The sequence below is a fragment of the Apiospora hydei genome, assembly GCF_038363865.1.
Source record: "Apiospora hydei strain CBS 114990 chromosome Unknown utg000005l_segment0_segment0, whole genome shotgun sequence".
Classification (NCBI taxonomy): Eukaryota; Fungi; Ascomycota; class Sordariomycetes; order Amphisphaeriales; family Apiosporaceae; genus Apiospora; species Apiospora hydei.
Genome location: NW_027117364.1, coordinates 3,551,545 through 3,565,811, shown reverse-complemented (window position 1 = coordinate 3,565,811; position 14,267 = coordinate 3,551,545). Strand labels below are relative to the sequence as shown.

The 14,267-nt window shown below is 55.3% G+C and overlaps 5 protein-coding genes across 5 annotated transcripts; 3 read left to right on the top strand and 2 right to left on the bottom strand.

The window, feature by feature from the left end:
• Positions 1–638: 638 nt before the first annotated feature.
• Positions 639–2,433, top strand: PG997_006569 (uncharacterized protein; the record flags this gene model as incomplete). The annotated part of the gene is made up of 4 exons (XM_066810884.1): positions 639–1,063; positions 1,129–1,202; positions 1,259–1,937; positions 2,010–2,433. The coding sequence occupies 4 exons, from the start codon at positions 639–641 to the stop codon at positions 2,431–2,433; spliced, it is 1,602 nt and encodes a 533-aa protein (XP_066669807.1).
• Positions 2,434–2,854: 421 nt separating this feature from the next.
• On the top strand, positions 2,855–4,602 carry PG997_006568 (cytochrome P450; the record flags this gene model as incomplete). Its single annotated transcript, XM_066810883.1, is given in 3 exon segments — positions 2,855–2,989; positions 3,053–3,099; positions 3,111–4,602. The coding sequence occupies 3 exon segments, from the start codon at positions 2,855–2,857 to the stop codon at positions 4,600–4,602; spliced, it is 1,674 nt and encodes a 557-aa protein (XP_066669806.1).
• A 467-nt stretch (positions 4,603–5,069) lies between these two features.
• PG997_006567 (aryl-alcohol dehydrogenase Aad14) lies at positions 5,070–6,308 on the bottom strand (the record flags this gene model as incomplete). Its single annotated transcript, XM_066810882.1, has 4 exons — positions 5,070–5,276; positions 5,324–5,516; positions 5,595–5,684; positions 5,719–6,308. The coding sequence occupies 4 exons, from the start codon at positions 6,306–6,308 to the stop codon at positions 5,070–5,072; spliced, it is 1,080 nt and encodes a 359-aa protein (XP_066669805.1).
• A 1,144-nt stretch (positions 6,309–7,452) lies between these two features.
• PG997_006566 (uncharacterized protein) lies at positions 7,453–8,160 on the top strand (the record flags this gene model as incomplete). The annotated part of the gene is made up of 2 exons (XM_066810881.1): positions 7,453–8,085; positions 8,137–8,160. 2 exons carry the CDS (start codon positions 7,453–7,455, stop codon positions 8,158–8,160), a joined length of 657 nt encoding a protein of 218 aa, XP_066669804.1.
• A 1,093-nt stretch (positions 8,161–9,253) lies between these two features.
• PG997_006565 (uncharacterized protein) lies at positions 9,254–11,019 on the bottom strand (the record flags this gene model as incomplete). The annotated part of the gene is given in 3 exon segments (XM_066810880.1): positions 9,254–9,610; positions 9,625–10,900; positions 11,012–11,019. The coding sequence occupies 3 exon segments, from the start codon at positions 11,017–11,019 to the stop codon at positions 9,254–9,256; spliced, it is 1,641 nt and encodes a 546-aa protein (XP_066669803.1).
• Positions 11,020–14,267: the final 3,248 nt, after the last annotated feature.

The window sequence follows — 14,267 nt, the reverse complement described above, 5'->3', positions numbered from 1 at the left end:
GAATACATGAGCAATCCCTTGTGGTATATATTCAAGTTTGGCTGGGTTGTTGGTGATACCATAATGGTGGCCATATTGAATAGATAATAGTGTCGAATGTCGAAACAAGCGCGCAGCCAACGTAAGAGGGTTGTTAGCCAGTAGGAACCTTCTTGGCATATTGTATATCCTCCTTTGCATATCACCGGAAGCTATCGGATGTCTTCCACCGGAAGCACGGCGGAAGCGGTTGTCGGGGTGGGCCCGACCCGTTCAGTAACCCCAAGTATCTTTGTTGGCATATCTGGGGCAGGAACTTGGATTGCGGAGGTGGGGATATGCGAGCAGATGCCATATGTGCAGCATGTACTTATCAGAACCCAATCTACAGTAGGCACAGGAGTTCCGAATCTGGATCTCGGGCCCCTGTCTCAATGGGGATTTGCACGCCCAGCACCACTATCGGGATCGTACATGCCGGCATATCAAGTTCCCTGCACCTTAAGCAGGGAAGTGAGACATGATAAGGCGGGGTTTGAAAGATGTGATAAAGTTCTTTAATACCGGCCTTAATGGATTGGCATGCTCGTGGGACTCATTGAAATCCGCCGCGTCATTCTTAGGTTCGATCGAGGAACAACTTTGTTCGGCTTGCCATCATGGGTCTTCTTTCGCTATGGAAGTCCAGCGACCTGGGCAAAGAGCTAACCCTGCCTCTGATCGCCGTCAGCGGCTATTCGGGCCTGGCCGGCGCTGGGTTCGGCTGGGATAACTGCTACTGGTCCGGCTTCCTGGGCATGCAGCAGTTCGCCAAAGACTTTGGAGTCTTCGACACCGTCACGGGGACCTACTCGATTCCCGCCTCTTGGCAGTCGGCGGGCAGCGGCGCCCCGATGGCCGGCATTGCGCTCGGGTGTCTGTTCTCCGGATTTGTTGGCCACAAGTACGGCCGCATCAAGACCTTCCTGCTGGCGGCCGCCATAGCCGTTGTCGGCATCTTAGTCCAGGTGACTGCGATCGGGAAGTTCTGGCAGCTCATGGCGGGGCGGATCATCAACAGTGTCAGCATGGGGTTGGTCTGCAAGTAAGTCCCCGATGGTGCTCACTGCCGGTTTTGGGGCAACTGGCTAATACGGTCTGGGCTTCAAGTGTCGTTCCGACCTACCAGAGCGAAGTAGCGCCAGCCAAGATCCGAGGATCATTGATAAATATATATCAGTTCTGTAAGTTGTTGACGGAATACGCCTCATGGAGCCGCTCTCTGACTTCTTGTACCCAGGGCAGCTTGTTGGGGCCACGATGGCAGCCGTCTCGAATTGGGGCTTCAAGGACCGAACCGATCAATGGGCGTACCGCGTCACGATCATCCTCCAGTTCATTATCCCCGCCGTCCTTATATTCGGAGGAATTTTCTTGCCCGAATCGCCACGGTGGCTCATAGGCCAGCAGCGCAACGAGGAGGCCCGGAAGGTGCTGCACTTCCTCCGACGCGGAACCCCTGGGGCCCTCATCGACGAGGAGCTGCAGCTGCTCGTGGCGGCAGAAGAACAGGACCGGGAACTATACGCGCACTCGTCGTGGCCCGACACCTTCACCGGCACCAACCTGCGCCGCACCGCGATCTCGGCTGGCGTGCAATGCCTCCAGCAGGCGCAGGGCAACTCCTTCATCATCCAATACGCGGTCGTGTTCCTGCAATCGATCGGCGTCCAGGATAGCTTTGAAGTCCTGATCCTGCTTTACTTTGTCAATTGTGTGGCGTCGAGCATGGCCTTCTACTTCGTCGACAAGATCGGGCGACGCCCTCTGATGGTCGGGGGAGCCTGCATCATGGCGGCATGCATGTTCATTCTGGCTGGGCTCACTGGGTTCCAGGCGCAGAGTCTCGCCGCCCAAAAGGGTGCGCTGGCATGCCTCTTCGTTTGGCAATTTGTCCAAGCCGTCGCATGGGCATCATGGTAAGTGACCAAGCCCAGACCTCCTAAAGTTGGACTCCAATAGAAACTAACCTTGCGTTACCTCTTCAATAGTGTCTGGATCGTCTGCGCCGAGGTGCCGACCCTCGCCGTCCGCGAAAAGACCGTGACGACCGCCACGTTCAGCGGCTTCTCGGTCGGCGTGCTGGTGACGTTTGTGAGCCCCTACATGCAGGACTCCGGCTATGGGAGCCTGCAGGGCAAGATCGGCTTCGTCTGGGGCGCGGGTTCCTTAATCGCGGCGACGTGGGCCTTCTTCGTCCTGCCGGAGCTCAAGGGCCGCACGCTCGAGGAGCTCGACGAGATGTTCCAGAAGCGCGTGGGCGTGTTTGCCTTTGGCAAGTACCAGACTACCGGCGCCGGCGCGCAGCTTCGGGTAGTCGAGGCCCTGGCCGTTGAGTTGGGCGAGAATGAGAAATCGGCGGCGGAGATTACTGAACAAGGGATGGGCGCAAAGAATGGTCTATATGCAGAGTAAATACCCCAATATAAGTACTTAAGTAAGTACTTGAGTAAGTACCTACCTAGTTTCCTCGAAGTTGCGGTGCCGATTCCCAGAATTCGATGCAGAGCAGCTAGATGATGATTTGAGGTGGCATCCGTAAGCAGATGGATTTTAGGCTACAATGATCCCTGGAAGAGCTATTCGATGGACAATTTTAATGGCTAATAGCGTCCCTGCCTTTGAAGCAAACACTGGGTGCACTCGCGTTCAACGCTATCCATTACCCACCCACCTGTAGTTTTGGCGCCTCCTAGTCACACTGCCTAACCTCTATATAAACTGACAACTCTGATACTCAAACTCGGGTATCAGATCCATCGCTACCTGCGAGACTGTATGAGTTTCTGATATATTGCGCAAGCCATTGAAGTGACAGTATATGGTGAGCGGCAATATGGCGACTTCCCCGCTTCTCGTCAATGCCTGCATTGGCACGCTGTTGGCTGTCATCGCTATACAAGCCGTAGCTTTCTTGGCGGACACATGGAAGAAACGAAGTCTCATGAAGAGACTCGCCAATCAAGGCAAGGTATGTCACATGGAATCATTGGCCAATGGCCATCACTCGACCAAATATTGATACTCCCTGCAGCCCATGCCCCCCTTCAACACCCTCATGGGCCACCTCCTAGCCGCCAAGTCCGCCGTAGACGAGCTGCCCCCGAGGCGCACAGCGTCTACATCCTAAACCGGCTGGCGGCCAAGCACGCGCCCCAGGGCGCCTACTATGTCGACTTCACGCCTATGGCCTGGCCGATGCTGGTCGTGACGGACCCAGCGTTGGCCACGCAGGTCGTCGAGCACCCGATCGTCGGCGCCGCCAAGCCCGACGAGCTCTACGCCTGGTTCCACCCCATCACCAACGGCGCGTCGCTCTTCACCCAAAACGGCGTCGCGTGGAAGCGGGACCGGGACTACTTCCTGCCCTTCTTCAGCAACCAGAACCTTGACGCGTCGGTGCCCTTCGTCGTCGGGCAGATGGCCATCTTCCGCGACAAGCTCCGGGAGAAGGCCAGGGAAGGGGGCAGCAGCGGCAGCGGCATGTTCGTCCTCGAACCGCTCATTCTGTCCATGATGAACGACATCATCGGCAAACTGGTTCTCAACGCCGATCTAGGCACCCAGCACGGTTCTCACCCGCTTGCTACCACCATGCTACGACAACTGCGGCTCAAGTTCGCCGTCAACAACCCCCTGGACAACCTGGGCCAACTGAACCCCATGAAGGTATTCAACTTGTGGAACAACAGTCGCATGCTTGACAACCATATCAAGTCACAGATCGATACAAGGCTACAAGCCTGGCGTCTGAAGAAGACCCAAGACGAGCAAAACGACTTCAAGTCTCTGCTAGATGTCGCACTGGAATCATACATGAACCAAGAGAGCACCTCCTCGTCCCAGACCGACGTCAGCGCCGCCTTCTCCAAGACGCTCTGCTCCCAGATGCGCATGTTCTTCTTCGCCGGCTACGACTCAACCGCCTCCACCATGGCCTACTGCTGCTACACCGCCTGGAACCACCCCGAAGCCCTCCGCAAAATGCGCGCCGAGCACGACCAAGTCTTCGGCCAGCGCCCGGACGCCGCCCTGAACGCCATCAGCACGAACCCGGCCATCCTGAACGCCCTCCCCTACACCACGGCCGTCATCAAGGAAACGATGCGCCTGTTCCCCGCCGCCAACGGCATCCGCCAAGGCCACCGCGACCTCGTCCTGCGCGACGCGCAGGGCAACCAGTACCCGACCGAGGGCTGTTCCGTCCAGATGCTGCACTACGCGATCCAGCGCAGCCTGAAAGTGTGGGCGCGGCCCGCGGAGTTCCTGCCGGAGCGGTTCCTGGTCGAGCCCGGGCACGAGCTGTACCCGGCCAAGGGCGCCTGGCGGCCGTTCGAGTACGGCCCGCGCCTGTGCACGGGGCAGCAGCTCGTCATGAAGGAGCTGAAGGCGTTCCTAGTTCTCCTGGCCCGCGAGTTCGATATCAAGGAATGTTATAACGAGATCGACGGAGACAGCAAGAGGGATCTGACGCATGTAGATTTCGAGAAGGCGCACTTGGTCGAAGCAGGAGCCGCGCACCCACGGGCGAACCTCCCGTGTAGGGTATCGTTCAGCGGATATCAAACTTCAACTTCCATTTGATCGAATCATTTGATCGAATATACTAATAATAGTAATACCATTTCTTAGCTTAGTCCTCTCGGCAGTATTGCTACTTATCTATTCGAGAGGTGAACCCTCTGGACCCCCTGAAAGCACGTCTAATCGTTGATATGCTTAAGGTCAACGGATATTCCTACCTGATCCAAGGTCAACCACTAATGACTGGGCTGATGGTGAGAAGATAGAGACATGAAAAAGCGAGGGTACAGTCTATTACTCTTAGAGGACAACTACCGCTCCGCTATTGTCTTTAAGGATTTACAATACAGTAGATCCCCAATACTAACCAGGCTTAAGTGCTGGAATAAAGCTCGAACAGACAGGCCCATTTAAAAACCGATGGGCGCAATGGGCGTTCAAAGAGTCAATGATTCTCTGAATCGTTCACTTCGCACGTACGTCCCTGCCTTTTATCCAACAAGAAGTTGCACAATGAGAGCGCACACCTAGATCGAACTAGGCTGGCGGGCTTGAGGGAAATCTACATTACCCGCGCGGTTTAACCGGGCGCTGCTCCCCGTGATATTGGGATCCGGACCCAGCATATCGTGCGGGAACCCGACGTCGAACGGCTTCACGCTCTCCAGGTAGCGGATTTGCTCCTCCGTCAGCCTGATGCTCAGCGCCGCAATGTTCTGCTTCAGGTGCTCGATCTTGCGCCCGCCCACGAGGGGAACACGTAGTCGGCCTTGGCACGCACGTATGCCAGCGCGATGGCGGTCACGGAGTCGGTGCCGTGCTCCGCGGCGACCTTGGCGAGGGCCTCGCTCATCTTGACCTCGTCCTCGGTCTGCTCGCCCTCGTTGTACAGCTTGCGCAGACCCTCGCCGGCGTTCTTGCGGCGCTCGAGCTCGGCCTTGGTCTGGAACTTTCCTCCGCCTAGAACATCCCACCTGTACGTTTGGTTCAATTGTCAATATGAGTTCATTACAGGGTTTGGGTCTATTCATAACACATATAAACGGACTTACGGAGCAAGTGCCATGCCAAACATGCGAGCCATGGGGATGATGTCCCTCTCCATATCCCTCAGTATGACATTCCAGCGCCCCTGGTAGATGCTGAAGGGGGGTCTTGCCGTGCGCGGCCGCGTACGTGTTAGCTGCCGAGACCACCCAGGCCGGAGTGTCACTGATGCCCAGGTAGAGAACCTTGCCCTGCTCGACGAGGATGTGCAGACTATCCATGATCTCCTTGATGGACGTCGTATGGTCCCACCAGTGCAGGTATAAGATGTCGAGGTAGTCGGTGCCCAGCTTCGCCATCGAGTCGCGCACACTAACGTGCAAGGCCCGGCGCGAGTTGCCCGTGTGGTTCGCGGCGCCGGTGCCCTTGCCCAGGGCGTGGCTCCGGTAGTCGCTCGTGTACTTGGTCGCCAGGACCAGGCTGTCGCGGTTGCCCCGCGCGCGCATCCACTCGCCGATCCAGGTCTCGGACTGCTCGTCCTGGTAGCTGTTGGCGGTGTCAATGAAATTGCCGCCGGCCTCGACGAAGGCATCCAGCAGTGCGAACGCCGAGGTCTTGTCCATGGACCCCATAACGTCGGACCAGGCATCGCCGATCGACATGGCGCCCAGCTGCAGCGGCGAGACACGTACCGCGGCGTTGGGCGACAGCACGCGCAGGCGGCCGAGCTCTGTGGGAGGCTCAGGTGCCAGGGCGAGGATGCGACTGAGGGATGTCATGTTGGTTTATTGTGTTGGTAGTTATATATGCCGGAGCGGGTATGCTTTGGTTTTTCTGTAGGTTTGCATTCAGTCCAAGACAGGGAGCGATGATTGGCAGCAGTGACCATCTTGTCCAGGCTCGAACCCTTCTAATATAGGAAGCGACTTGGTGCACATATTTCCGTTCACTGTGGCGTATATACGGGACGTTGGTAGACCTCACGGTGTTTACCCGTCTTAATTCCTATCACCGGGTGATGTTGGCAATGCTGATCCGGGATGAGGGGTTGGCCGTCATAATCTCCGGATGCACTCGCGGGGCGTCCCAACATGCCTTGAAACGCGCCTGCCTCGATATTGCATACACGTTACCAGTATGGAATTTCAACTGCAATGGCAGCCTTCGATCTGAGGCCAGGTGGAGAACACAAAAGGAAGTCGTTCCGTGCCTCCCCACATGGGATATCCCCTTGATGACGAAACTGCTGCTTTTCGTATCGCGCCTCCCGTGAATGGTGTATTTGCTGGTTTATCCAGTAAGACCATACACCAAGTGAAGCAAGCGTTCGAAAGCGATATTCCAAGGGGACTAAACCATCCCTGACCAGTACAATACGGCGTCACCTGACGAGAACGCGCTCTCTCCATCAAGAGAATAGAGGACCAACGAACAAGTGAAACAAGCTATCGGTGCGGAGGAGCGTCAACATGGCTGTTCTGCCGCATGGCAGAGTGCGGTGACTTCCTCGGGTTGAAGCTGCAGCGACGTGCCATCCCCTCTGCAGAAAGAGACGCTTCCAAAGTTCTCTTTCAGGCTGTCGGTAATGCTGAAGCAGGGAAGGTAGGGAAGGCTGAACTCATCACAGCACTCAGTAACGACTGAGGAAGGTACTGTACAAGCTGTTTCCAATGCAGTTGCCCCCAATTCTTCATCTATACACCTCCTACCTTACCTATGGTAATCGCGCGGGCTCAATAGATTCTGTCTTGTCTGGCTCAACCACCATTTCTACATCTCCAGAAGTTCACTTCCAACACTCGTATCTTGGCCCATTCACTTCTTGGAACATACAGAACCGCTGTTACAATATCCTGCAAACCAGACACAACTTCTTCTTGGCCTCCCACAGTCCAGTATCTTTCCCACCTCTTCAATCACGCCATGGTTGCTCAAGTCGGGCAGCCATTACCGAATGGCATGCTTGTCCTCTTGATTCGAACCGAGGAAGAGCTGCAGTGTTACAGCAGCAGCCTCACCAGGCTGTTGGTACAGGGCATGGAGGATAATCGGACGGACAGGTCTCGTCCATGGAATTATGCTTTCTGTTTGGGAGCCGGCTTCTACTACCACCACACTCTCCCGAAAAATTTGGGAAGGTGGCGATCCATGAACGACGTACTGCAGCAACCCCCTCCCACCCTCCGCGAGTTCCTCCTCTTTATCATCGCCCATCCTCGCGACAACATTCCTGTGGCTTCACTCGAGGTCTTGGCAGACGTGAACTCGAGGACGAAGACTGCCGAATTGATCGACCTGGTGGTGGCGAGGGAATACCGATGCAGAGGCTTGATCACTCCGTTCGTGTCAATCGTCATGCGTTGCTTGCATGTCGAGTTGCACAGTATGAGAATCCAGGCCTGGACCCAACCCGAGACAGCCATCCACAACTTGTACGAGCGCCTCGGGTTCCTGGAACGAACAGTCCAGCCAGGTGACGGAAGGACTACCGCACCCCTCTCGCTCCTCGAGTACCGATTTCACGACGGACATCAATGGCCGACTGTTGTCAGGCATGTTTCAACGAAGAAATCTACTTACATGATTTTATTGCTGACAAGCATATAGGACAAGCTGCAAAAAGGCATGTAGGACACAGGATAGAGGAGCATGAATGACACACCAAAGAGGGGCATATGAGAGATGACCGGAGGAGGCTGACATGGAATTATAGTAGCTTTAGTAGCTTGTCTGTTGTTTACCCTAGAGTATACAGCTCTATGCATGTCAAGCTCACATCAACCAATTGACTCTGGGTGACTACTTGTCTACACTTGGTCCCGTTCCAGAGTAGCAACACTGGCATACTGGTCTCGTGTCCATGGTAGACAGCTTGGCAGCCGATTCGAACCTATTCTATTCCTGAAAATACTTTCCTGCCTTAAGTAGTTGATGAGGCAAGATAACCCGTCTCATCTATCAAACCCCCTCGACGCGAAAACTGCTTTTGACATTTTCCGTAAAACGATTGGCGAGACGTTTTGCCCAGTCAGGCAATTATATCCAGTGAGATATACCTCATGTACATGACACTAGATTACTATTGATATGTACAGTACGCATAATAGAGCGAGAGTTGCGATATCGTCATCGAGGGGGTATTGAGGCTTTTGTAATCAAATAACATACTGCCGCGCAAACTTTTCACAAGTCGAATGCTTCCTTAAGCTCTCTGTGATACTCCTGGATGCATGTCAGGTTTCGTAGAAACCGAGTCTAGTACATTGCGATGAAGAAGTGCGGCTCAGTAGATAGGTCTGCCTGAAGACATGCGGGAGTTCTGAAAAGAGATGACTCGATACTGATGTTGGGGGGCGAGTGAGACCGCAGCGGACGTCTTCGAAACTTCACACAACAAGAACAGAACCGATTTGTAGGAACGCATGCATATGTATGTAATATCAAGAATGAGTGTATCATTAAAAAATAAGTAAGCTCTGATGTTGTAACCATCGTGATCTGCGGTTGGATCTGATAATGAATGCTCCAGTCCAATGACAAATCCCTAAAACACCAACCCCTTATTTTCATCAAGCCCATCATCGTTTCCCGTCATCATCATAAAATCTCGTCGTAACCCATATGCCCAGTCATTATCCCTTAATCTAAAAATGTGAGTAAAAAGACCTGGGAACCAGCCTAGGTCTTCTTCTTCTTTCCTCAAGCCGACCAAGTCACGCTCCCCTTAACAGCCACCGTATCGCACACCGCGCTTGCCTAGTTCCTTGCGTCCCACGGGGTCCTCGGGGAACACCCAGCCGCGAGCCCGCTTGGCTTCGCGCTTCTCGGCAAGCTGGGGCTGCGGCATCCAGTCGTCCTTGGGCAGGGCCTTGCGGCGCGTGCCCTCGGCCGGCGCGCCAATCTCGGACTTCCAGGAAGCCTGGCCGGGGGCAGGCTCATCGTTGGCCATCATGCACAGGCCCCACAGAGCGAGGCAGGCAGTCAGCTTCTGCTCGCCCTCCTCGCTGTTCTCGTCATTGGCGCCCGTGGCCGCCAGCTGAACGCTGGTGACCTCGAGGTAGCCGAAGTGGGGACGCTCTCGCTGCCGTTGCGCACAATGACGAGCTCGATCTCGGTGAGGATGAAGCCATAGCGGCAGCCGTGCTCGCGCATAGTGTGGTGCAGATGCGCGAGCCCGCGCAGGTACTCGACGCGCTTGATGTTGCCCTCGACGCGCATGCCCGTGTTAAAGCGGTCAAAGCTCTTGACCAAGCCGACCACGCGAGCAGTGGGCTTGCCGCCGAAGATGGTGGCGGCGCTTGAAGACTCTCCGGCCACGTTGGCAACGAAGATGTGGTCTGTGTTGGGGGACATTGACTTGGTAGAAGGGACGGAGAACTGCAGAGGGCGCTGCGAGGAGATTGAGAGCGCCGCGTTGAGCTTAGGCAGGTAGTAAGCGCTGTAGATGCCATGGAGGGCGGCTTCTGTCTCCGGGTTTCTCGCCGAAGTTGAAGGCTGAGACAGAAGAGGCGAAGGGACAGGGCAGTTAAGGAGAGCCGAGGCACTAGGCAGAGACAGGATGATGGAGGCATTGAAGGAGCTCCAGGGGCGGATCTGTCTTGCATCCCACCAGAAGTGCTTGGTGTTGGGATCCCTCAGAGGGAACGAGATTGTGCGCACCAAGGACGGGGCCGGGTTGGAGGTGGTGAGGTAGTTCATGAGAGTTGTGGACTGGACAGGCTCGGGGGTGGATGCTATGCTGAGGGGTGACGGCGCGCGGGGCGTGTACTGGGGAGCATACATGAACTGCTCAACCTGGGGCTGAGGGGCCGACGGCACATAGGATGGCATCTGGCGGTAGGTGGGGAAACCATACTTCTCAAGCGCGGGGCCATCGAGGCTACAAGAAGACGCGCGGCGGGAGTGCATGTCATCCTGGGGAAAGATTACTGGAGAGCACATGAGCGACTGGGAGAATTGGTTCTGCTCCTCAGCAGGGGGAGCGAAGTAAGAGTTGGCGAAGTGGTTCAGAGTCTCAGGGTTGGTGTAGCTACGAGCATGAGACGGACGGGAGCCCGCCTGGCGCCTGGACTTGGACTTGGAAATGGGCGTCGGCGTGGTCTTGACACGCTTAGGAGGGTTCTCAATGGCTTGATCTTGAGATCGGATCTTGGGCAACAAGACGGGGCCATGTTGGCGGATGGGAGGAGGAGACCTCGACGGCGTGGTGACGCGGGTGCTGACGGAGTCGGAGGGCGACGACTCGATGGTGGAGTAGAAGGAGCCATACGAGCTTGAGCGAGCATGCCCGGGATGGAAGGGGATCTCGAGCAGAGACGGGTCAAAGAGAAGCTCGGCGGGGTGGCCGGCTCGCAGGATGGGTATGTGAAGTCTTGGAAGTCAAAAGACATGTCTGCTGCCAGACTGTGGGTGGATGTGGTGTTAGTCCAATCATCATCCTCCGTGTAAGTGAGGGTGGAAATAGTGGGACTGGGATACTTACGAAGCCATGTCGAGAGATGTGGATGGGCTGCCGTCTAGCTAGGACAGCAGTGGATTTGGATTATCGTAGATATTGGAAACAGGGGGTTGGAGACCAGCTCCGGCGTGAGTGTTTCTTGTTTGCTTTGTTTTGTTTTTGTCGTTGCTGTTGTTATCGTTGATGCTGTGAAGCAAGATATGTACGAGACGATGACGAGATATGTTTTTGTGTGTGTAAGCTGCTGTGAAGCAAGAAGAGGGATATCCAGGGTCACGTAACTGGCGGCCAACCTCTTTATGGAGATCTAGTAACAAGTTTCAAACAAGAGACGGCAAGGAGCAAATAGGAAAGAATTGTATTGGACTGGAGCAGTTGGATGGAGAGAGCATATGGACGAAAAGGGAACGACAGGTTGAGAGGGAGGAAGTCGGTCCTCTTATCCTCGCGAGGCATAGGCCATCATCAGCCCACCCGGGCCACGAGAGACTGTACATGAATACCGCATTTCTGAAACGTGGAGAAGGGAAAGATACAAGCCCATTCGGCTCGTGTTTTTTCTTCGCCTTTCTTCAAGTGTGTGCGTATGCAAGAGGCCGAACCCGTTTTGTGGATGGGTTTCTTGGTCCAGACGGGAGGCCGGCCTAGCATTGGGCTGGGTTGAGGTTGGTGAGCGGGTTCTCATCCTTCACCTACACCTACAGAAAGCAAAGATTAGGTAGAGTGGAGCCATATAGCATGAGTACATGCCACGCAGGCGGCAGATGGATAGATCTTGGGCGTATTCCGACCTGGTATAGACGGTCTGGCTCCCTGCGACCAGGGCGGAAGCCGTGCAGCAAGCGACAGTACATCGTCGTTCCCCGTTTGCCGTTGATAGTCGTTGGCGACCCCTGTCCGGCCATCAGAGACAAGCAGCCTATCAGAGGCCAGAGACGCCAGAGGCCAGCACCGTCCGAGGTCGAACTGGCGCACTCGGTGGATTCGCCGGGTTGGCACAGGATTCAGAGCCTTTTCCAGGTGCCAGGCTTGATTCCCCTACTGCCAATACCGCAATACAGTATGAACCCCATCCAGGTCGGTAATAGCGGTCGCCAATCCCATCGCTCAATGCAGACCTTGCAGAAAAGCCTGCATCGTTCCATGCAGCTAGCCAGAGGGACTGGCGTCTATGACTCACAAAATAGCAACACATGGCGGGTCACGGCTGCATTAGCCTCGTTTTCCTAGTTGCTTTTTTGTTTTTTTGTGGGATGGGATTCATGGATGAAAAGCATCCTAGCATCATGGTCCGCCAAACGCGCTGTGGGGGGATACACACACACACACAGAGCCGGTAACGTGGGTGACTTGAGCTAAACTCCAATTCGACACGTCCATCCATCGCCGGACACTCGTCCACGTCGCGATGCGATGCGATGCGCGGCGATGCGATGCGTGCCCGTGTCGGAGGAAGGGTGTTGTCGCGACGAACCAGAACAACCTCGCGACACCGTCGCCCTTCCTGACAGGACAATGGCTAGCGTGACTTGGGCAGCAGTGCTTTTGTGCATGCACCTGCTCGACCACGGAAGCCATTCATTATTGACTTATGTCTGCATTGCGTTGCGCGGTACCGTAGTATTCCTTCAAGCGCCAATACTACCAGTCAAAGTTCTCGTCTAGTCGTAGTATTGAAGCTGGCACTGCCTGTGCGTGGCCTGCTGACTACTACCTACTACGTCCATTCGATAACGGTATGTGAAGCTTGCGGGTGATTTGCCGCTTCACTCCGACAATCGATTTCATTGCAGAACGCATCATCGACTGCCCGCTACTATTTTTGTCGCCCGCTTAAGCTTTGGGGGTCAGTACATAGGTAAAAAGTAGGCGCCTACGGAAATGAGACTGCCCCAGAGGGTCCGGCCGGCGAGCGACAGTGCAGAGAGGAGAGAATGCGAATTTGCGCTGCGTGTAGCCGCCCGCGCGGTTAGCCAGTCAGCGGCTACGAGACACAATGTGAGCATAAGCAAAAAAACTGGACCGATCGGCCTTCCTCTACCAAGCTCAGCAATTCCGGTGCATAAAATGGTGGAAATTGGGGGAGATCGGCTGCTACAGCGCCTAGAGGTTCCCTGCGACAATCGCCCTGAAGCAGCAGCTGTGTGTGTAAGATTGCGCCCGGCCGGTTCTTGTCAGCGAGCGCTTGTCTCATAAGGCGAGGGCGGGCGAGGGCACGGGTTGCGGTCCTGGGTCAGCTGCTGCTGGGCGGTTCCAAGTGCTATACCGAACAGACCCGTGACAGCTTCCGGGGTCCGGGGCCAGCCAGCCCCTCTGATATTTGTTCGTCATCTCACCATCTCCATGCCACCGGTGTGTGCGTGTATGAGAGGTATGTGTGCAACCGCGCGCGCGAATATTCCTTTACACAGCCGCACTCGCTCTCTCTTCGCGGGCGCGTAAAATCTTTCGCCCTATCCTTCCTTCACTGAGTAGCTACCACACAACACTAGCCACCACGTGAAGATAGAGCTCGAGTGAGGCGCGAAGGTCGAGCGAAAAAGCACAGTGAGCGTCCCCCATGTCCCCCCTTGGCGAGATCTGATTGGCACATCAGCACGCGCCCACATCCCATGCGGCGCGAGCTTGACTTCAGCCCAATCGGGAGGTCGGACCCCGTCCACCCCACCGTCGCGAGCGTGTTGATTTCGGGTCGATTGGCCTGGAAGCCTTGGAGTCGTTTCCTTAGCATTTTAGCTCGCCTGTCCACTCCCGGATTGGCGGGAAGGCCCATCAGACTTCTTGAAACATTTTTGTTTGTCTGTTTCAGGTTTCCCATCCCGGCTCTAGAGGCTCTCTCCTGAGCTGCTCGTGGCCTTAGGCTGCATGCAAGTATGACTGGTTTTCTACCCGTCGGTGGATACATATGTATCCTTACCAGGGTTCGCTCTGTCGGGAGCTATGGCCAACAACCAGCGCATCGTCATGATCGTCTTTCGGGGGTCGGTTCTGCATATTGCGACCAGGAAGAATGACTCACTGACTAGTCCATCTACTATCACAATATGCATTACCCATGTTCCTAGTATACAACTCACATATAATCGGGGGCGGAGAAATACGCCGGCTCGAGTCTGGCTCAACACAAACATCATCCCGTCCGGGACTGATCCCAAATCCAAAACTCAAGTGGCTGGGAAGCCACGTCGTTCACTACAACTCGTATGCAGGGGGCCAAACCATCCAGATAGATGGTGTTAGTTTCCGCCGGCTTTTCAGGATACTTTCCCTGGACACATCA